The 23029-nt window shown below is 41.7% G+C and overlaps 1 protein-coding gene across 1 annotated transcript in view; it reads left to right on the plus strand.

Annotated features, from left to right (window-relative positions):
- The window catches only part of VPS41 (VPS41 subunit of HOPS complex), a gene marked incomplete in the record, with an annotated part of 438130 nt that overhangs the window by 252426 nt on the left and 162675 nt on the right, over positions 1 to 23029 (plus strand). Inside the window, 1 exon segment of the mRNA XM_073630486.1 lies at positions 11559 to 11651. Within this exon segment, the coding sequence (XP_073486587.1) occupies positions 11559 to 11651 (93 nt within the window).

The following is a 23029-nucleotide window of genomic DNA, read 5'->3' on the forward strand; positions in this document are numbered from 1 at the left end:
AAATAAATGGTGAACAGTCCCACCACCTTGTAGTACAAAGTGCTCAAACAATGAGTCATCAGTTCCAAAAAGGCAAGTCCACAAGCCACAGGGAAGGGAAAAAAAAGTCTTCAGTGGGGACACCTCTGTGCTCGCAAGCAGCTCACCTTACTGCTGCAAGACAACAGCTTGTAATCCAATAACAAATCACCAGCAGGCAAGGGTCCCATCCAGTAGTTCAGGCGATTCAGGGGGGTGGGTGTGCGGGATGGTATATAAAAAATATAAGCAGACAGTAAGTATATAGTATAACTCCGTGGCGGCCAGAGTGGAAAAAGGGACAGGACACAGAAGGGGGATGCACTCACTTTTTGTAAAATGAGTGTGGGCGTCAATCCAACGAACGCCGAGTTTGTATACCTCAAAAGGGTGTCTTCAAACCGTCCCCGTTTTCCTCAATGCTCGTCACAATGGGATGAATATATGCGGAGTGTTGGAAGAGAGTGCACATAGCGTGATCCCGTATATAAATCAGTTGGGTTAAAAACAACATGGTACACTTACATTTAGCAGAAGGCTATAGTAAAAAAAAACATCCATGAGCACCGAGCTCGTATCCTATCGTCAGTCTGTGACAGTTCCCGTGCTCCAATCCTGACGCGTATTGTCACATCACGTGACTTCATCAGAGGATAACACGGGGTGAGGAGTCTATGCTTTTATATGGTCTCTATGTAATGGGCGTTTGGCGGCCATTTTCTCGAAGCCCGCCACTACAAAAATGGATGCCCAGCGGCCATTTTCCCGAAGCCCGCCACTGCACTGGGTGAACCCAGCACTGGACAAGTCCATTGGCCATTTTGTTGAGGTCTCACTCTTATATTAAAAGAGGCACTGGTAGTCATAATCATGCTTAATAAAAGGCAGCCAAGAGGCGCAGCAAGCTGCACACACTGCAAGGTGCATAGCAGCCAACTAATATATGTAGTCCTGGGGGGAAAAAAAATGAATAAACTGGGAAACATATGGCAAACTGAAATAGTGTATAAAAAGGGGCAAGTATACAATAAAAACGAGAATGCAAAAATCAGCAAAAATTATTTAAAAAAAATATATATACTAATGGTTAGTCCAGCGTGAGAGGGAACATCCAATATATGTCAAAAGTAATGGATAATATAGAAAATTGTGTAAAAAATATTTGGAATAAGCAGAGATATCAAAAAGATACTAGAGCTCGGGGAATATCATAGGCTCACTGAAAGGGAATGCATAAGGGCCGGTTCACACAGGGGCGACTTGTCAGGCGACCTAGCCGCCTGACAAGTCGCCTCCCGTTCTGTACAATGGAAACGTTGCGTCGCTCCGACTTAGAAGAAAGGTTCCTGTACTACTTTGGGGGCGACTTGCATAGACTTCTATACAGAAGTCGTCTTGCAAGTCGCCGCGGCAGTCGTGTGCAGGTCGCCTCGGTGAGGCGACCTGCAAGTCGTGCCGCTTCTAATGTGAACCGGCGCTAAGGTAAATACACTAAAATTAAAATATGCATATATGACAGTGATAACAGATAATAACTGATAATATAGCAAAACAAAAAGATAAAAAATATATAAGTAAAACTAATCAGGAGAGTATATAAGAAAATCAGTAAAGAATTAGAAAAGGAGAGGATGTGTGACCCGGTGTACATAATCGCATGGGGTGCAGAAGATTAATAGTCGCTAAGAAAGCAATTCAGGTCAAACTCTGTTAAGCCCTTTGGGTACAAGAGTATCCATAGAAAAGATCCATTGGGACTCGAGTTGACTTAATCCTCACTTTGTGTCCCCCACGCCATGGTTTAGTATAGGGCATTTAATAATTTTTGCTGATTTTTGCATTCTCGTTTTTATTGTATACTTGCCCCTTTTTATACATTATTTTAGTTTGCCATACGTTTCCCAGTTTATTAATTTTTATTTTTTTCCCAGGACTACATATATTGGCTGCTATGCACCTTGCAGTGTGTGTGGCTTGCTGCGCCTCTTGGCTGCCTTTTATTAAGCATGATTATGACTACCAGTACCTCCTTTTTAATATAAGAGTGAGACCTCAACAAAATGGCAGACGGACTTGTCCAGTGCTGGGTTCACCCAGTGCAGTGGCGGGCTTTGAGAAAATGGCCGCCAAACGCCCATTACATAGAGACCATATAAAAGCATAGACTCTTTACCCCGTGTTATCCTCTGATGAAGTCACGTGACGTGACAATACGCGTCAGGATTGGAGCACGATAGGATACGAGCTCGGCGCTCGTGGATGTTTTTTTTTTACTATAGCCTTCTGCTAAATGTAAGTGTACCATGTTGTTTTTAACCTAATAAACTGATTTATATACGGGATCACACTATGTGCACTCTCTTCCAACACTCCACATATATTCATCCCATTGTGACGAGCATTGAAGAAACGGGGACGGTTTGAAGACATCCTTTTGAGGTATACGAACTCGGCATTCGTTGGATTGACGCCCACACTCATTTTACAAAAAGTGAGTGCATCCCCCTTCTGTGCCCTGTCCCTTTTTCCACTCTGGCTGCCACGGAGTTATACTATATACTGTCTGCTTATGTTTTTTATATACCATCCTGCACACCCACCACCCGAATCGCCTGAACTACTGGATGGGACCCTTGCCTGCTGGTGATTTGTTATTGGATTACAAGCTGTTGTCTTGCAGCAGTAAGGTGAGATGCTTTCGAGCACAGAGGTGTCCCCACTGAAGACTTTTATTTCCCCTCCCTGTGGCTTGTGGACTTGCCTTTGCCTTTTTGGAACTGATGACTCATTGTTTGAGCACTTTGTACTACAAGGTGGTGGGACTGTTCACCATTTATTTACTTGGAGTCACTAATAAGAATTTTTTGTTTCAGTATTTACAATATTTTTTTATGTGCTAGTATGACACTAGCCCTCATGCACATGGACTTTTTTTGATTTATATATTTTTATTTGGTTCAATTTTTTTTGTACCCACACTGTATTTGTCACTCATTTTATAGCTTTTTATACGTTTTAGGCAATTTTGTTTCTTCAGTTTATTCGGATTTAGTGCCCATTCATTATACCTTTTGTTTAATTTTTTCATTTTTCATTCAACTCTCTATACATTTGAGTTAGCCCCTTCCCCTTCCTCTTCCCCTGCTGTCTTGGGTCCTCATTGGATATATTGATAGCAGCCGGAGCCATTGGCTCCCGCTGCTGTCAATCAAATCCAGTGACACGGGGCGGGCTGAGTCCTGCTGTCTGTGTCAATGGACGCAGCAGCAGGACCTGGGAGCGCACCCGCTCGAGTGCCCCCATGGCAAGCTGCTCTCTGTGGGGGCACTCGAAGAGGAGGCAGGGGTGCCACAGAGGGACCCCCAGAAAAGGAGGATCGGGGCCACTCTGTGCAAAACCCTTGCACAGAGGAGGTAAGTATAACATATTTGTTATAAAAACAAAAGAAAAAAAAGCAAAGCTTTACAATCGCTTTAAACTGATCTTACTGAACTCAAAAACCTGTGTACACTAGCCCTTAATGTGTAAGCTCAAATCTGTTAAATCAAACCTTCATGAGAGAAACATGGAAGGCTGTCTTGCTGACACTCTTTAAAGTGATTCTATGCTTTGCTGCACAGGTGAAGGCAAAGCCCTATACAGCCAGAGTCCTAGCTCATATAGGGCTATGGATTCCCCTGTGATAGTCAACATTAACCCAGCAATGTTGTAGTTTCTCCTTACCAAGGAGTTTTGGTTATTTCCTTTGCTTCCTGGTGCTGAATGGGGGAATTAACCACTTTTGGGATCAGAGCTAATTTTTCATTTTGCACTCATACTAAAATCTGAATTTTTGGTGAGAAATCTACCTAAAACTCCCCCAAACAGTTATCAATTTTCTGAAAACAGAGGCCCTCTAGAATTTAAAAAAAAAAAATAGTAGTTGACATTCTTTGTTGCAAGATATTTGTGCAGAAGTTTATTAAATCAATATTTATAGGAAAAATACGTGAAATTAAATTGTAATACCTACAGACACAATATAATACCCACTTTTTTAAAATAAAATTTAAAAGATGGCATTGTGTCGAGTTAAAAAATAACAAACATGTCAACCCTTAAAATTGCATGCGCTCATGAATTCGATGAATACTATGGTACCCAGAATTGTCTAAAGGCAGCACATGAAAAACCTTTACAGAGGATGAATTTAGAGTTTAAGAGCAAATGATAGCCATATAACTATTGTTTTCACTCCAATATCAAATCGTTATTTTCACGCGTAGACGCACCTAACGCATGTTTGCACTTGTATGTGAATGTGCGTAGAGGCTTTATTTTCTGTTTTGAGTTTAACTTTTTTTTCTTTACATTTAATTTTATTGCTATTAGGAAGGAGGCTCCCCAAACATGCTCCAAAGATGCTGCAAGCAGGATTTTTTTCATTGCAACAGAAGTGCACCGCCCTAGTGTGAACACATGCATTGTTTTTAAAAGGAAGCATTTTTCTTGAGCTTTTCAGGTGCTTTTTTTTTAACGCAAAAAGTGATTGAAAAACTCCTCAGTGTGAAAGGGCCCTAAAGTGTCACTAAACCCACATTATAAAAAAACCTCTCAATAAATGCTGTATTACATGCTGTTCATACTCGCTAAGTCACTATGAGATTTGTTTCCTGTATTCTGCAAAAAAACTGGTTGATCCTGCTACTCTTTATCTCCACTTTCTGTCCAAGCCCCCAATTCAGCTAGGGATTTTCCAACTGTGGTGGCAACTCTGCACATGCTCAGTTTTCAGTGAGTTTCTATGTTGAGCGTTTCCTCCCTGTCACATAGGAGCAGCCCATGTGACTATAGAGTCACACATGTAGGCATTTACAATGCCTTGCAAAAGTATTCACCCCCTTGGCTTTTTACCTATTTTGTTATATTACAGCCTTTAGTTCAATGTTTTTTTTTTATCTGAATTGTATGTATTGGATCAGAACACAATAGTATAAGTTGGTAAAGTAAAATTAGAAAAATATATACAGAAAACTATTTTTCAGAAATTAACCACTTCAATCCCACGGACGTCATATGACGTCCTGGGCTTTGAGCAGGTATATCTGAATGATGCCTGTAGTTACAGACATTCAGATATTGCCGGTTTCAGCTGGCGAATCTCTACACCATAGGAACGATCATAGCGGCTGTTCCGCTGCTTGATCGTTCCTATGGGAGGCGAGAGGGGACTCCCCTCCCCCCCCCCCCCCCACCCCCCCTCGCCGCCCCCCGGTGCTTGCTCCAACTCACCATTACGATCGGTGAGGCGGAGAGTAGATCCGCCGGCGCCGGATGTAGATTTCCGGCGGAGCAGATGGTCCCCGGAGTCTCTATGATCGCCGGGCGCGATGTTATGACGTCACGCCCGGCCTCTCCATTCAAAAAGCCGGCGCCGCTTCGGCTGGGAAGCGGCGATCGTTTTATTTATTTTTTTTTTTATTTCAGGCTTCCCAGCCTAGTGGTGAGATATGGGGTCTTATTGACCCCATATGTCACTATTAAGAGCACCTGACATGTCATATTGCTATTACAAGGGATGTTTACATTCCTTGTAATAGGAATAAAAGTGATCAATTTTTTTTTTTTTTCAAAAAAGTGTCAAAATAAAAAAAAAATATATAATTAACAATAAAAAAAAAAATTTTTAAAGCGCCGCTGTCCCCGTGTGCTCGCACGCAGAAGCGAACGCATACGTAAGTCCCACCCACATATGAAAACGGTGTTCAAACCATACATGTGAGGTATCGCCGTGAACGTTGGAGCGAGAGCAATAATTTTGGCCCTAGACCTCCTCTGTAACTCAAAACATGTAACCAGTAAAAAAAATTTCAAGCATCGCCTATGGGGATTTTTAAGTACCGAACATTGGCGCCATTCCACGAGCGTGTGCAATTTTGAAGCGTGACATGTTAGGTATCTATTTACTCGGCGTAACTTCATCTTTCACAAAATGCAAAAAATTGGGCTAACTTTACTGTTTTGTTTTTTTTTTTAAGCACAAAACTGTTTTTTTCCCCAAAAAAACGCGTTAGAAAAATTCCTGCGCAAATACTGTGTGAGATAAAAAGTTGCAACAACCGCAATTGTATTCTCTAGGGTCTTTGCTAAAAAAACATATATAATGTTTGGGGGTTCTATGTAATTTTCTAGCAAAAAAAGATGATTTTTACATGTAGGAGCAGAGTGTCAGAATTGGCCCGGTATTGAAGCGGTTAAAAACTGATAATTGGCATGTGCATATGTATTCACCCCCTTTGTTATGAAGCCCATAAAAAGCTCTGGTGCAACCAATTACCTTCAGAAGTCACGTAATTAGTGAAATTATGTCCACCTGTGTGCAATCTAAGTGTCACATGATCTGTCATTACATATACACACCTTTTTAAAAGGCCCCAGAGGCTGCAACACCTAAGCAAGAGGCACCACTAACCAAACACTGCCACGAAGACCAAGGAACTCTCCAAACAAGTAAGGTATAATGTTGTTAAGTACAGGTCAGGGTTAGGTTATAAAAAATATCCAAATCTTTGTTCCCTAGGCGCACCATCAAATCTATCATAACCAAATGGAAAGAACATGGCACAACAGCAAACCTGCCAAGAGACGGCCGCACACCAAAACTCAGACCCGGGGGGGGGGGGGGGGCGGCATTAATCAGAGAGGCATCACAGAGACCTAAGGTAACCCTGGAGAAGCTGCAGAGTTCCACAGCAGAGACTGGAGTTTCTGTACATAGGACTATAATAAGCCATACGCTCCATAGAGTTGGGCTTTATGGCAGAGTGGCCAGAAGAAAGCCATTACTTTCAGCAAGAAAAAAAATGGTACGTTTTGAGTTTGCGAAAAGGCACGTGGGGAACTCCCAAATTGTATGGAGGAAGGTGCTCTGGTCTGATGAGACTAAAATTGAACTTTTTGGCCATCAAAGAAAATGCTATGTCTGGCGCAAACCCAACACATCACATCACCCAAAGAACACCATCCTCACAGTGAAACGTGGTGGCAGCATCATGCTGTGGGGATGCTTTTCAGCAGTCGGGACTCGGAAACTGGTCAGAGTTGAGGGAAAGATGGATGGTGCTAAATACAGGGATATTCTTGAACAAAACCTGTACCACTCTGTGTGATTTGAGGCTAGGACGGAGATTCACCTTCCAGCAGGACAATGACCCCAAACACACTGCTAAAGCAACACTTGAGTGGTTTAAGGGGAAACATGTAAATGTGTTGGAATGGCCTAATCAAAGCTCAGACCTCAATCCAATAGAAAATCTATTGTCAGACTTAAAGATTGCTGTTCACAAGCACAAACCATCGAACTTGAAGGAGCTGGATCAGTTTTGCAAGGAGGAATGGGCAAAAATCCCAGTGGTAAGATGTGGCAAGCTCATAGACTTATCCAAAGTGACTTGGAGCTGTAATAGCCGCAAAAGGTGGCTCTACAAAGTATTGACTTTAGGGGGATGAATAGTTATGCACATTGACTTTTTCTGTTATTTTGTCCTATTTGTTGTTTGCGTCACAATAAAAAAAAAAAAAATCTTCAAAGTTGTGGGCATGTTCTATAAATTTAAATGATACAAATTCTCAAACAATCCATGTTAATTCCAGGTTGTGAGGCAACAAAACACGAAAAATGCCAAAGGGGTGAATACTTTTGCAAGGCACTGTAATTGGATCATAGTGATATTTCAAAAGCCGCGTACACACGAGTGGAATGTCCAACAGAAAAAGTCCGACGGAAGCTTTTCATTTTCTATTCCGAAAGTGTGTAGGACTCATCGGACTTTTTTTTTCAAAATTGTGATGGACCAAGAAATGGAACATGTTCTAAATGTTTCCGACGGAACCAATTCCTCTCGGCAAAACCGCTCATCTGTATGCTGTTCCGACGGACCAGAAACGACGCATGCTCTGAAGCAAGTACGAGACAGAAGCTATTGGCTACTGGCTATTGAACTTCCTTTTTCTAGACCCGTCGTACGTGTTGTACGTCACCTCGTTCTGGACAGTCGGACTTTGGTGTGACCGTGTGTATGCAAGACCGCTTGAGCGGAATTCCATCGGAGTTTCGTCTGAGAAACCTTCGGAGTTTATTCCAACGGCAAAACTGGTCGGGTGTACACGGCAAAACAGTTTTTTGTAATCCAGTATTTCACATGTCTTCAGTCTGGTAATCAGTCAGCCTATTTAAATGGAGAAATGTAGTCTCTCTGCTGTTTGATCTCATCATTATTGGTGCAGGTGGTGACCCTTGGGCACCACATCCCTCTATATTTGGCATACTAGAAAACATCCTTTTACTGGCATTGAGGGATTCTTTAAGTGTCAAAAAAAAATGCCACGCAAATGTTACATAAAATACATTGTAATCTTTACAAACCCCCCCAAAAACATTGTACATAGGAAAACATCAACTTTAATTGCGTCATCGCCACCTAGCATACTGTAGTCATATGGTACAAATAAAGATACTTTTCACTTATTTCTGATGCGTTTCATGACGCAAAATTTCTATGCATGGTGACCAATCATTCTCAGTGCATTTGACAGTTCACTTCTTCAGGAGAACAAGAAACAATCTAGCTAAATAACAAGCGGGTGAGTATACATACAAACAACAAAATCTAGCCTTTAGTAAAATTATCCAGGAGCCTGAAGCATCCCCTTCTGGGGCAATGGCCAAGATGGCAATTTTCACTTCAATATGGGGCGCCCCAATAAGGCTTCTCTAAAATAGTGGCAGCTGACTGTGTAATACTATTGGCCATTGCTGAAGAGCGGAATAAGCTTTATATAGTATTTCTGCCACTTCCTGATCCACCCCCATATGGCTGCCCCCAAAAGTCTTCACCAAGATGGTGGTGTCCATACCAATATGGCTGCCTCCATAAGGCTTCTCCAAGATGACAGCGACCATTTGTGCAGTAAAATTGTTGGCTGCTACTAGGAATGCTCGCCCATTCCTAGATGACGATGGAGGTATTTTACCAGCTATTGTGCATGCCCACGCCCCCGATGTTTGATATGCCAATTTTTTGCGACATTTGTGGCTGGGGGTGGAGAGTAGGAGGGACCTGGATGCATATAAAAGCCACGGGGTGTCTGTGGAACATTCAAGCATCAGCAAGGAGGATGGTCACTGCAGACAATTACACATACATAAATTGGCACTTTGCCTGTATCTATCATTTCAATAGTGAAAGTTATATTAAGAGAATGCTTTTCTGGGCAGCTGCTCCTGTCTCCTGCGACAGCATTAGATATTGTTGGAGTTGTGATCTTTGGAAGATGCTTGTTTATGGCGCTCTTTTACTCTGCGCCAAGGATAACAATTTTCCTGTAAAGACTGACTGCATGGCTTTTCTGGAGGCGGTTGTTTGTCCTCTGGGACGCCTGCCTTTACACGCACATGAACTTTAATGGCATCCCAGTCTTATCTGTAGGGTTTAACATTGAGTTGGCCCACCCTTTGCAGCTATAACAGCTTCAACTCTTCTTGTAAGGCTGTACACAAAGTTTAGGTGTGTGTCTATGACAGGGGTCTCAAACTGGTGGCCCTCCAGCTGTTGCAAAACTACAAGTCCCAACATGCCTCTGCCTGTGGGAGTCATGCTTGTAACTGTCAGCCTTGCAATGCCTCATGGAACTTGTAGTTTTGCAACAGCTGGAGGGCCAAGTTTGAGACCCCTGGTCTATGGGAATGTTTGACCATTCTTCCAGAAGCGCATTAGTGAGGTCAGGCACTGATGTTGGACGAGAAGGCCAGGACTCTGCAGGCCAGTCAAATTCCTCCACCCCAAACTCGATCACCTATGTCTTTATGGACCTTTTTGTGCACTGGTATGCAGCCATGTTGGAACAGGAAGGGGCCATCCCCAAACTGTTCCCACAAAGTTGGGAGCATGAAATTGTCCAAAATGTCTTGGTATGCTGACACCTTAAGCGTTCCCCTTACTGGAACTAAGGGGCCAAGCCCAACCCCTGAAAAACAACCCCACACCATAATCCCCCATCCACCAAATGATTTGGACCTGTGCACAAAGCAAGGTCTCCTGGTATGTATGACATAATTTTGGCCAGAAACCAGGAAGTGGCTAAAGAAATGTAAAAGAAAAAGTTTGAAACAAGTAAATATAATATACCTTCCTATCTATTTACTAATGCTAGCAGCATAAAGATTAAAAAGCGTTAATGTTGATTGAGAGAGTATAGTTCTGCTTTAATGTTTTGTAATTGATTTTCCTGATGACAATGTGTAGACTCCCAAGATGTGTTGGGTTCCTTTTTTAATAAAAAAAAAAATCCTTGACCTATAGAACCTTATCCTGCTCTGATGCTGCAGGTTGATAAGTTGTAAAATTTAAGTCCAATTCTTTTAGCCTATACCTAGGTTGCATTGATATCACTTTTTTAAACTTCTTTTTACTTTCAATGGCACCTTCTCTTATGTAGCTCTACAGTAAAGATAATTGGACTGTAGCTTTTTATGATGGTGTGTCATTCAGTATGCTGTGACTCTTTTTTTCCTTTAGTTTTAATAAAGCCCCTTAGGCTTATGTCATAGTGTGATTCTGTATCATCTTTCTACCACTGAATTTCAACTTGCATTGTTCTATGAAGTTTCTGCCTGAGCTAATGCTATTTCCTTGTCAAAATAGTTTTATGGAGTACGGAGATTATGTACAGATAACATTGAATAATAACATACGTTCAGTATAAGGAAGCTCATTTACAATTAAAGAATAGTTAATTCATTAATAATATCGTAAAACAAGACAATATATTCTAACACAAGGCAATATATTTTAAAAGAAAATAAAGCAATAGGAGAGAAAAAGAACTTTGGAGTCTTTGTCCATTTCAAAAGAATAGAATTAAATGAGTTATGTAAGTTCTCCTACATCGTTTGCCTTGTTTTATTTCTATTTCTAGACAATAATTGAGATTATTATTTAAATATCAATTAGAGCTTCAATATCATAGAATAATATAGTATAAGGAAAAGAAAGGATAGAAAGTATAGTAGGAAGGGGAGAAGAGAAGCAGGTTAAGGGAAAGAATCCGCGAGGTCAGGCCGAAAGTCACCACAACAACTAGGGCTGAAATATAGCCTATATCATGTTATCACAACTACCATGGCAGTAGAACAAGAGCTAATGCTATTTCATTGGTTAGTGACTTCTACAGCATTTTAGTTGGTCACATAATGACTTCCATTAAGGGCAATGGGATTTTAATCTCAGTGGTTTCCTCACTGGCAGTGTGACATGTGACAAGTTCACTACTGACTATATAAGTAACTTTAATATAGCTAGCTAGAGTAATATTAACTGTTTATAACTGAATATTAAATGTATCTAAATCTATGGGTAGGCTAAATTTGGCACATATTATTAAATGTTGAAGGTGTTTTAGGACGGTTATACTATGTATAACTTTGTTCGCTTATTGCAGTTATAAGGTTATGAAAAGTTTTTTTTTTACATTTTAATTTTTTTCTTATGCATTTATTACAGGCAATCAGCAAGTATTTGCCAAGAGGTGATTTACGGCTAAGACCTGCAATTTATGAAATGATCCTGGATGAATTTTTGATAACTGATTATGAGGTATATCGATTAATTTTTTTGAAATCACTTGTTTATTAAATAATCATCGTGGTTTTTTTTTTGGTTTTTTTTTTTTACACCTACTCTTGACAATAACTTATACCTACCTGAATGTGTTATATTTTTATTTTTTATTTTTTTACCAAACAGGAAATTTGAAGGTAATTTTTTTTGGTGTATGTGAAATGCATGTAGAGCCACTAAGATCTCAACAGACTACATAGGCTAAAGAAACAATGGCAACTGCCCAGATCAGTTTAAAACTAGCATTTTAACGAAAAAAGTGCACATGGGCAGAGCTAGCATGAAAGTCTGTTTGTAAACGTTTGTATTGGTCATTATAGAATAAAGAACACAAACTGCACTCTGTAGTGTTCAAACCTTACTTGATTAAGGGGTGCTCTAGTTACAGAAGTGACATTTTTACAGAAGTAATTGTAAAATATAAAAGTTGATGTTATGGCATGTAAATAGATACCTTACCTGTCACGTTTTGAAATTGTGCAAACGACAGTACCTAAAAATCTCCATAGGCAACACTTTAAATGCCTTTACAAGTTACCAGTTTAGAATTGCACAGTTAGGAGATCTGCTGCTAGAATTATTGCACTCACTCTGACAGCCATGGCAATACCTCATACAGTGCATCCCCAAAGTATTCACAGGTCTTCACTTTTTCCACATTTTATGTTACAGCTTTATTCCAAAATGGATTAAGTTAATTATTTTCATCAAAATTCTACAAATAGTACTCCATAATGACAACGTGAAAGACGTTTATTTGAAATCTTTGCAAATTTATTAAAAATAAAATACTAAATCACATGTACATAAGTATTCACATCCTTTGCTCAATACTGTGTTGAAACTTTGGCACCAATTACAGCCTCAAGTCTTTTTGAGTATGATGCTACAAGCTTGGCACACTTATTTTTGGGCAGTTTCTCCCATTCTTTGCAGGACCTCTCAAGTTCCATCAGGTTGGATGGGGAGCGTCCGTGCACAGCCATTTTCAGATCTCTCCAGAGATGTTCAGTCAGGTTCAAGTCTTGTCTTCCTGTTGGAAGATGAACCTTCACCCCAGTCTGAGGTCCAGAGCACTCTGGAGCAGGTTTTCATCAAGGATGTCTCCGCACATTGCTGCATTTATCTTTCCCTTGATCCTGAGTAGTCTCCCAGTTCCTGCCGCTGAAAAACATCCCCACAACATGATGCTGCCACCATCATGCTTCACTGTAGGGATGGTGTTGGCCAGGTGATGAGCGCGCCTCGTTTTCCTCTAGACATGATGCATGCCATTCAGGCCAAAGAGTTCAATCTTTTTTTTTTTCATACGACCAGAGAATTTTGTTTGTCATGGTCTGAGAGTCCTTCAGGTGCCTTTTGGCAAACTCCACCTAGGCTGTCATGTGGCTTCCGTCTGGCCACTCTATCATACAGGCCTGATTGGTGAAGTGCTGCAGAGATGGTTGTTCTTCTGGAAGGTTCTTCTCTCTCCACAGAGAGGTGCTGGAGCTCTGTCAGAGTGACCGTGGGGTTCTTGGTCACTTCCCTGGCTAAGGCCCTTCTCCCCCCATCTCTGAGTTTGGCAGGGCAGCCCGCTCTAGGAAGAGTACTGGTGGTTCCAAACTTCTTCCACTTACGGATGATGAAGGCCACTGTGCTCATTGGGACCTTCAATGCTGCAAAAATGTTTCTGTGCCTTGATACAATCCTGTCTTGGGGGTCTACAGACAATTCCTTGGACTTCATGGCTTGGTTTGTGATTTGATATGCACTGTTCACTGTGAGACCTTATATAGACAGGTGTGTGCCTTTCCAAATCATGTCCAATCAACTGAATTTGCCACAGGTGGACTTCAAGTTGTAGAAATATCTCAGGATGATCAGTGGAAACAGGATGCACCTGAGCTCAATTTTGAGTGTCATGGCAAAGGCTGTGAATACTTAAGTACATGTGTTTTGTTTTTTTTAATACATTTGCAAAGATTTCAAACAAACTTATTTCACATTGTCATTATGGGGTATTGTTTGTATAATTTTGAGGAAAATAATTTAATCCATTTTGGAAAAAGGCTGTAACATAACAAAAAGTGGAAAAATGTAAAGCGATGTGAATACTTTCCAGATGCACTGTATGTGTGGATAAATCAGCATTTACATATGTGCGCGGGAACTACATATGCATTTGTATTTGCACATGAGCATGGAGGAACGGGGCACTTTAGATTTTTTTCATTTTTCATAAATAATTTTATTATTAATTTTTTATTTAAACATTTTTTTAACACTGTCCAATTTATTATTGTTTTTATCGACTTTATTGCTATCACAAGGGATGAACAACATCCCTTGTAATAGCACTGGCAGTAACGGGTACTCTTTACTGAGAGATCTGAGCACTATTAGACCTCAAATCTCTCTTGTGTCCCCAAAAGCATCAGATGCTTTACAAGCCAGTAACAGCTTGTAAACAACAAACCAAAACTGGAAGTAAGTAACAAAATCCTGGTTCCTTGTGCTCCCTTTTTTACATCACAGGGAGAAGGCGGATATAAATGTACCTTTCTCCCGCTTGGTTTACAAGCTCACCAAGCTGCAGCAGAGCCCAGTAAACGTGCCTGGGGTGGTGGTCCACCCTGCCCTGTAGAAGTGATTTGATGGCTATAGAGCTGCTTGGATCACCTCTGGTACCAGGATTATGGCTGCATGTGCAGCGTGATTCCGGTACAGCCACTTCAACCCAAGGAAATACAGGTACGTCCATATGGGGTTAAGGGGGAAACTTTACTCAATCCCCCCACCCTGAGTTTCCTTTTCCTCCCTCTTACCTTTTTGCCTGTGTTATACACAATTCTCAAATTCACCCGGTCAGCGCAGCTATCATTGTCCTTCTGTGCCGCTGTTACTACCTGGATCCCGCAAAGCCATCTTTGTTGCTGATGTCATCAGGTGTAGAGAAGAGGAGGAGAGCAGTGATAGCTAATGGGTGAAGGTCTGCTTTCACTGAAGACAAAAAGGCAGGGCTGACACAGCAGTAAATAATGAGCCAATTTCATTTCTTGTAGATCAACAGGTATTTTTCTGTACTTGCGAGGTCTTTAGTGGAGATAAAACCTAAGAAAATAAATGTGCATGTGCTGCAGATGTTTTTTCCGCCTAAACATATACTTTAAAAGAGAAGTAAAGGATTTTTATTTTTTTTCTGAATCATACTTTCCTCAGTGGATGCAGCATCGGTCCCCCCGGTGCCTCTACACGGAGAACTGAGTAATCGAACACCACCAACTGCTTGGTTTTCAGAGCTGTGTAAGCAGAGAGCTGTAGCCTGTCAGTCAAAGCTCTCTGCTCTGCCCACTCCTCGCTCACTGGAGCTCTGAGCTGTGGAGGGGCGGAGCGGCCGTCTCAGCCCTTCAGTGGCTCGCTGAGCGGCTGAGATGGGTATCATTCCAGGCACCTGGCGGATCCAGACGTAATGATGCGGTGCCTGGATTGAAATCGGTGATGTCAGCGGAGAGTTGAATTCAGCCCGCTCTCTGCTGAAAACGGGTTGCAGTAGTGCGAAACAAATTGCACTCCTGTGATCCAAAGGAGAAGTATAGCCAAACAAGCTTTTGGCAGCTTGATTAAGGGCTGTTTGGCCCTGAAACATTCCATATTATTGCTATGACTAAATAAAAGCTCATTCAAAACTATTTTTGGTGTGCTTGTGACCCATTCTTTCATGTACGCAACAGACTTCCGACACACTGGCATCAGAGTCTGAATATTGAGAAAGTTGACTTCATGTATCACATGACTAGAGTACATATAAAATTGCACTTGTTTTTTTTTCACAATGAGATTATTACCACCTAAAGCTGACGACTCATACCCTTAGGTACACCTGTGTGAATTAGACCTATCTGTACACCCGAGCAAAGAACCATCTTTACCTGCATGGGATGCACAGGTGTTCTGTGCATTTGTATGCAGGCATTCCTATTCATCTCCACTGGGACGCAGTGGCTACATGGACACAGCCGCTGGTCCCATTTTCACAGCCGTACGGGGGGGGGGGGGGTTCAGGGGGGAGCAGATACCTGCCTAACAGGTACTGGCTCCCACTACCGGTGAAAGATTGCCGCAGTATCGACGACGATCTACGCAATGTCCGGCCCCTCCTCCGCAACCCCCCCCCCCCCCCCCGCTATCTTATGGAGACACACAGGTCCCAGAAGACAGCAGGGACCAATCAGAACAAGCAACGCGCATGCGCAGTAGGGAACCAGGCTGTGAACCCGCAAGGCTTTACTTCCTGATCCCCTTACTAGCAATGGGTGAGGACATCGCGGGCGCCCTGGACAGGTAATTGTCCTTATTTTAAAAGCCAGCAGCTGCAGTATTTGTAGCTGCTGACTTATTTTTTTATTTATTTTTTATTTTTTTATTTTTTTTAGGCGGAACTCCGCCTCAAACTAAACGCAAATAAATTACAAAGGTTCTGTGGCTGATTACAATTTTAGTTAGATTCTCTCACTGCCTTACCTGCATTCAGTTATCTGCATATAGGTCTGACTTTAAAGTGTTAATGGTAGCCCTTTTAATATGCAGTGGCCAGATCTAATGATTCTACATTATGTTTTTACACTCTTCACTAATTTTACACTGCTAAGTAGTCAGGCTATTTAAATGTTAGATTTCCATGCAGTTTTTCATTAATGTAGTTGGAAGACATAAAGGCAATCATTGCTGTTCTCTGTTTTTGAAAATTACCTGTCTTTCATGCTGATCCAATACCTTTTGGTTCCTTAACAATTTTAACATTTCTCACATATATGTAAAAATCTTCTTTTTTTTTTTTTTTTTTTTTTTTTTTTTTTTTTTTTGCTAGAATTACTCAGGACTCCCAAACATGATATATTTTCTGAAAGTAGAGGCCCTGGTAAATAGAAATGTTGGTTGTTAACAATTTTTTACGTAGCACAGTATTTGCAAACCCTTTTTTAAAATGCTAATTTTCAGGAAAAAATACACTTACATGAATTTTAGTGTACAGAAACAATTTTTTTTTTTGTAAAATATAAAAGATGATGTTGCAGAGTATATATACCAAACCTGTCGAGATTTAAAATGTAACACGCCCATGAAATGGCAACTGCAGTACCTAAAAATCTCCATAGGTGGAACTTTAAAAGCCTTTTACAGGTTACCAGTTTAGAGTGAAACATAAGCCTAGAGTTATTTCTCTTACTCTTGACTTTCACGGTGGTACCTCACATGGGTGTTGCAATCACCATATACATATGCTTGCAGGACCTATGTGGGGGGTGGCTTTAAAGTTTTACTTTTTTTTTTTTTTTAATTTAAATGTATCCTGGTATAACAACTTGTTCCCGAGGACGTACAGGTACATCCTAAGGAAGGGAAGTGGTTAAACAAGTAATGCAAGTGTGCAGCTCAGGAGTTTTGTCTTCTCTTGTTCCTGGTAAGTGACCCAGAGAACAGTAATGTCAAAGACAGCCAAACATCATGTACTTTCATAAGGAAGTTTGCAAAGGCAGCCTTTATTTCTCCTAGTAATGTCTTCATGTAAGCGGTGGCAAAAACACTTACATTGCCTTGGGAGAAGTTAAGAAGCCATCTCATTAACAGTAAGATACCCATGTATGGACACAATGAAGACTGGAGACATTGAAAGGTTTTGAATTAATAATGCCTGGGGTTTCCTATAGTTCATATACAAGGCATAAAAAAAGGGTAAAGAAGGATCGAGCTTTGAAACAAAGCAGTGTATGCATGTAGTTACAGTCTCTATGTATTGGTTGTATTAGATGTCCTTATAGAACACTGGTTATGTGAACCGCTAGATGTAGACCGCCTACTTCTGTGATGATTTCCTTTCCTTACTGTGAACACTAAAACTACATCCCTCTGAAAAGTCCAGAGATCTATTTGTTTAGTTTATATGCTAAAGCTTACACATTCTTCTATACATTGTGAAATAATAAAGTTTTCCTTTTTATGTTTTACCTTGATTTCATAATTTTTATATATATATATATATATATATATATATATATATATATATATATATATATATATATATATATATATATATATATATATATATATATATATATATATATATATATATATATATATATATATATATTATATTGTATTATTTGTATATGTGTGTTTCTTGGGTAACTCAGTAGGAGGCTTAGTTGTTATACCGAGAGTTCTTTCCAGGTGGATTAAAAGCCAGTGGGGTTTACAGCCAACTAGCTGTGGATCCTTCGGCAATTGAGAGCACAACTGTGATTATATTTTGATTGCTTAACCTACAATGCACAGAGGTTTTAGACTTCTATTCAGACAGGAAATTCTGTGGAGCAGAATCTTCACATCAATGGGATTTCAACTCCCTGTTATTTCTGAATTGTAGTTTTGATCTTGTTATTCTTACCATAGAGGTTTTAAAGTTTACGTTAAAATAAAAAAAAAAAATTGCTAGTATATATGACTAGTTGTGAAAGTAGAAATAGACTTTTTGTTCCTGTACAATCCAATCTTGTTCTACATTTTACACATGAGCATACATCACGGAATATGTTGCTTCAGGCACCATTTGAAATGCCCTGGCGCCCAACCTGTGGCCTGACAGCCAAATGCAGTTCTTTGGTTTTTACACTGTGGTCCTCAGGCCACAAGCAGTATTGGAAGTTGGAGCTTTGATTTTTATCAGAGGTAAGGACAGTGATCAAGTTATATGTCCCAAGTCGTTGGTTGTCTCCAATCTCCACGCATACATGTAGTATATTTGCAATCTTTGACCGTCCTCTTTAGTATGTTTGAAATTTCTTGCAGTATACTGTATCTGAAATCTCTGAACATCTCCTGCAGTCTCTGATCATCTTCTTTAGTATGTCCACAGTCTCATCTCCTGATTTTTTTTTTTTTTTTTTTTTTTCATGCAGTCTGTGACCATCTTTGATTTCATATCTACATCACTGATGGTCTCTTGTAGTATAAGCAGACTCTTGGTGATATCAGGGGCTGCAGTTGAGTTCCCCTAAATGTAACATGTTGACCACCGCTGTTTTATTGTGTTGTCCACTTAGCACTAGATCTAATTGTGTTGATTGGTTTTGTTACTGTAAAACTAAAAATGTAATTTTCATGACCCTTGCATTTTTATTTTGAAATCATGTATCTTAAAGCGGGATTCTGTCCCTGAAAAAAAAAAAAAATTAAAAGTCAGCAGCTACTAACACTGTAGCTGCTGACTTTAAATAAGTACTTACCTGTCCTGAGTGCCAGCAATGTCGGCCGCCTGAGGCCGACCTGTCCCTCGGCTCTCGGGTCTCGGCACCGCCATCCTAGGTAAGGGAAACAGGCAGTGGAGCCTTGCGGCTTCACTGCCAGTTTCCTACTGCTCACGAGCGGAGCGGTGCGGTGCTCTTTGAATGGCCCCGTGGTGTTCTGGGAAAACACACAGTTCCCAGAAGACAATGGGGCCGCTCACCGAGGAGCAGAACACGCCGCGGAATAGGAAGAGGCAGATTAGGAAGACTGCCTAACAACAAGGGTTTAGGTAAGTTTAATTTTTTTTTTTTTTTTCAAATGTGTTTTTTTTTTCAGGGTGGCCCTCCACTTTAAAAAGTGTCCAAAATATTAAAGTAGTTGTAAAGGCAGAAGGTTTTTTTTTTTTTATCTGAATGCATTCTATGCATTCAGATAAAAAGCCATCTGTGTGCAGGAGCCCCCTAATACCTGAGCCCCATCTCGATACAGCATTGTTGCACAATAGACTTGGCTGTGCGGGAATTTCCCTCATCATTGGCTAAGACAGCAGTGAAGCGCCATTGGCTCCCGCTGCTGTCAATCAGTCAGTGAGCCAATGAGGAAAGAAAGGGGTCTGAATAGACACAGGGCTGCGGCTCAGCTCAGGTGCCCCCATAGCAAGCTGCTTGCTGTGAGGGCACTCAACAGGAGGGAGGGGCTAGGAGCGCCAAAGAGGGATCCAAAAAGAGGAGGTTCTGGGCTGCTCTGTGCAAAACTTCTGCACAGAGCAGGTAAGTATAAAATGTTTGTTATACAAGACTTTAGTATCACTTTAAAGGGGTTCTACTTACCTGCTACCTTTTAATTGTTTTATACCTGAATGCATTTCTTGCATCAAGGTAAACAAAGTCCCACTACTTGTTATGCCACCCCCCCCCCCCCCCCCTTCCTAAACACTAATCTGACTCTTCATACCAATCTAGCACTCTCCTGACTGGAACCAAAGAGGAGGAGGGGGGGCTTTACTGTGTAATATTGTTGCACAGAGCAGGTAAGTATAAAATGTTTGTTATACAAGACTTTAGTATCACTTTAAAGGGGTTCTACTTACCTGCTCTGTGCAACAATATTACACAGTAAAGCCCCCCCTCCTCCTCTTTGGTTCCAGTCAGGAGAGTGCTAGATTGGTATGAAGAGTCAGATTAGTGTTTAGGAAGGGGGGGGGGGGTGGCATAACAAGTAGTGGGACTTTGTTTACCTTGATGCAAGAAATGCATTCAGGTATAAAACAATTAAAGTGATTGTAAAGTCATGCTTTTTTTTTTTATTCCTTATTAAAAATACCAAACATTTTATACTTACCTGCTCTATGCAGTGGATTTGCCAAGAGCAGCCCAGATCCTCCTCTTTGCGGGTCCCTCACCAGTTCTTCTGGCCCCTCCCTCCTGCTGAGTGCCCCCACAGCAAGAAGCTTGCTATTGGGGCACCCGAGCCACAGCTCCCCATGTCTATCAGACAGAGCTGCAGCCTGGCCCTGCCCCCTTTCTCTCCTGATTGGCTGGCTGACTGACTTTGACAGCAGCGTGAGCCAAGGGCGCCATGCTGCTGTCTCAGCCAATGAGGATGGACGTTCCAGGCAGCCGAGACAATTCTACAACAACGCTGTATCTAGATGGACCTCAGGTAAGTATTGGGGCTGATGCATACAGAAGGTTTTTTTTATCATAATGCATAGAATGCTTTAAGATAAAACAAAAACCTTCTGCCTTTACAATCCTTTCAAGCCGACCATAGATGGCTCATTCAACCTGCCCATACATGGTTAGTATCTCAGCTGGAACCAGCTGAGATACTAACCATGTATGGGCAGGTTGAATGTACTGCTAGCAGCAGTTATAATCCCTAGCAGTAATCGCTGCGTTCTCCTGGCCACAAAAAATGATCGACCAATTTGAATTCTGTGTAAAGGATAGCTGGTTATTAACTGTATCCTTAACAACCGATTACTCCTCAACGGTCTTCCCTACTGATAGCTAAAATGTAAACAAAACAATACCAGTAATGGAAAATTCAGAAAAAAAAAAACACAGCGTGGGGTCCCCCCAATCCCTACCAGGCTCTTTGGGTCCCCTCCTTCGCAAAAAAAAAATGGAATATATTGTAGTTTACCAATCCTTAGATGTAGTGGCTAAATTAGTTTTCTATTAGGCTTTTTTTCACCTAGTGATCAAGTAACACACTCCCTGACTTAGGTTGTCTGTGTTCTGAATGAAATAGTAAAGCAGACGCCTTTGGACAGCAGGATTGTCAGTCTGGTAAGAGTCGTTTTAGACCAGCAGATTCAGATTGACTTGACTAACAAATAAGATTTAGATACACTAACAAATTAAATCTGAACTTAAGCATTTTTTAAGCAGTTACAGCTGATTTTAGGATAAATGTTTTATATGAATGAATGAAAGCTGGCCATTGTAAGCACCCTGCAAGTGGTAAATTACTTTTCTCAACTTTCTAACTGCTGCTTTGTCTGGAGAGCTTGGTCTGGTAAAGTAAGCTAGAAAAACAGGCTTACTGGCAGCATCCCCAGGTGAAAATAACAAGAGGTTGGTGGGCGTGGTCTAGCGCTGGTTGGAGATGGCCGCTTGAACTGAGTTCTCCTGCTTCACGGGGCTTTAATCATCGCTTCAGAGACACTACGAGCCGCCAGACCATGGGGAAGAATGGCGGGGGAGCCCCGACAACCCGCAGCCCTAAAGACCAACACCCGCAGTCAGCGGGTAACATACCGGCGATGTTCCGAATGGCAGCAGGAGACGGACAGACGGCCTTTGGGACAGAGCCGCCATGCTCGGTAAGCAACACTGCATCCTCACAGAGGGGGGGGTGACAGTCTGCCTGTGCCCACTGCACAAACTCTTAGCCTCACAGACTTTGCAACTTGTCGCAGCAGACATAAAATCCACCCTCTCGGCATCTATAACTGACCTCCGAGCAGACATACAATCCATAGCTGCTCGGATAGGAGTAGTGGAACAGACCTAATCCCGCCATGCTGATGCCATTAGACAGATACAGAAATATGAATCTCTCCCACATCCTAGAGATCCATAGACACTTGGAGGACCTTGATAACCGTGGCCACTGCCACAATATTAGAATCAGGGGACTCCCAGAAACCATTGAGCAGCCACTCCTAGAACAAACTACTGCAGGCATTTTTAATGACCACCTTGAAAGACCAGCAGACTCCCCAATAGAAATGGAGAGGATTCACAGAGCACTTCGCCCAAGGGGACGCGAAAACGATCCACCAAAAGACATTATCTGTTGTGTGAACTTCCCTCTCAGAGGCGATCCTAAGGAAAGCAAGAGAATCAGGTTCTCTTCGACGTGTCTGAAATAAAATTATTTCAGGACCTATCTAATATCACTCTTCAACATCGTTGAGCACTTCGCCCGCTACTGGATCAACTCCGTATCAGAGGTATTCCATACAGATAGAAATTCCCATTCTGCTTATCAGCCACATGGAGAGGTCACACTGCACACCTCCGCAACCCTGATGCAATTGAAGTTCTGACTGGTAAAGCTCCTTTCCCTTATCGTCTTTCAGGACAGCACTTGAGAGAGTGACTCCTCCCCTTGCCAACAGGAAACACCTCTTCCACCAAACTTTAAAAGGAGGCTCCTTTCCACACATTGTCAGTTTTTGTGTTTCCTCCGGAGGGAACACTTCGTGGGAAGTCAGGGCTCTCAGGTGCTGTCCTGGGAGCTCAGGTTTCCTGGATTTCCATCAAACACTTTTTTACCTCATGAGAGCTGTTCCTCCCATTCCACAGCTGAGGTGAAGTGCTGCTGGCTGGGCTCCCTCTCCCTCTTCATATGGGCTCAGGGTGAGTCCGACTGTCGTGGGCATCGCTCCTAGGCGGCAGCAAGACAGGCGGTGGCCGTTTTACTATATTTTTTTTTTCTCAGGTCCACCGCCTGTTGCTTATTGCACCGCCGCCATCTTGGGGATGGCAGCGGGGCTCCATCCGCCGGAAGTGAGGCATCCGGAGGGGGCGGCGCCCACGGAACAGGCGTGCGGCGTCATTTCTGCCGGAAATCGC

Source organism: Aquarana catesbeiana, linkage group LG05 (genome assembly GCF_042186555.1).
Source record: "Aquarana catesbeiana isolate 2022-GZ linkage group LG05, ASM4218655v1, whole genome shotgun sequence".
Classification (NCBI taxonomy): domain Eukaryota; kingdom Metazoa; phylum Chordata; class Amphibia; order Anura; family Ranidae; genus Aquarana; species Aquarana catesbeiana.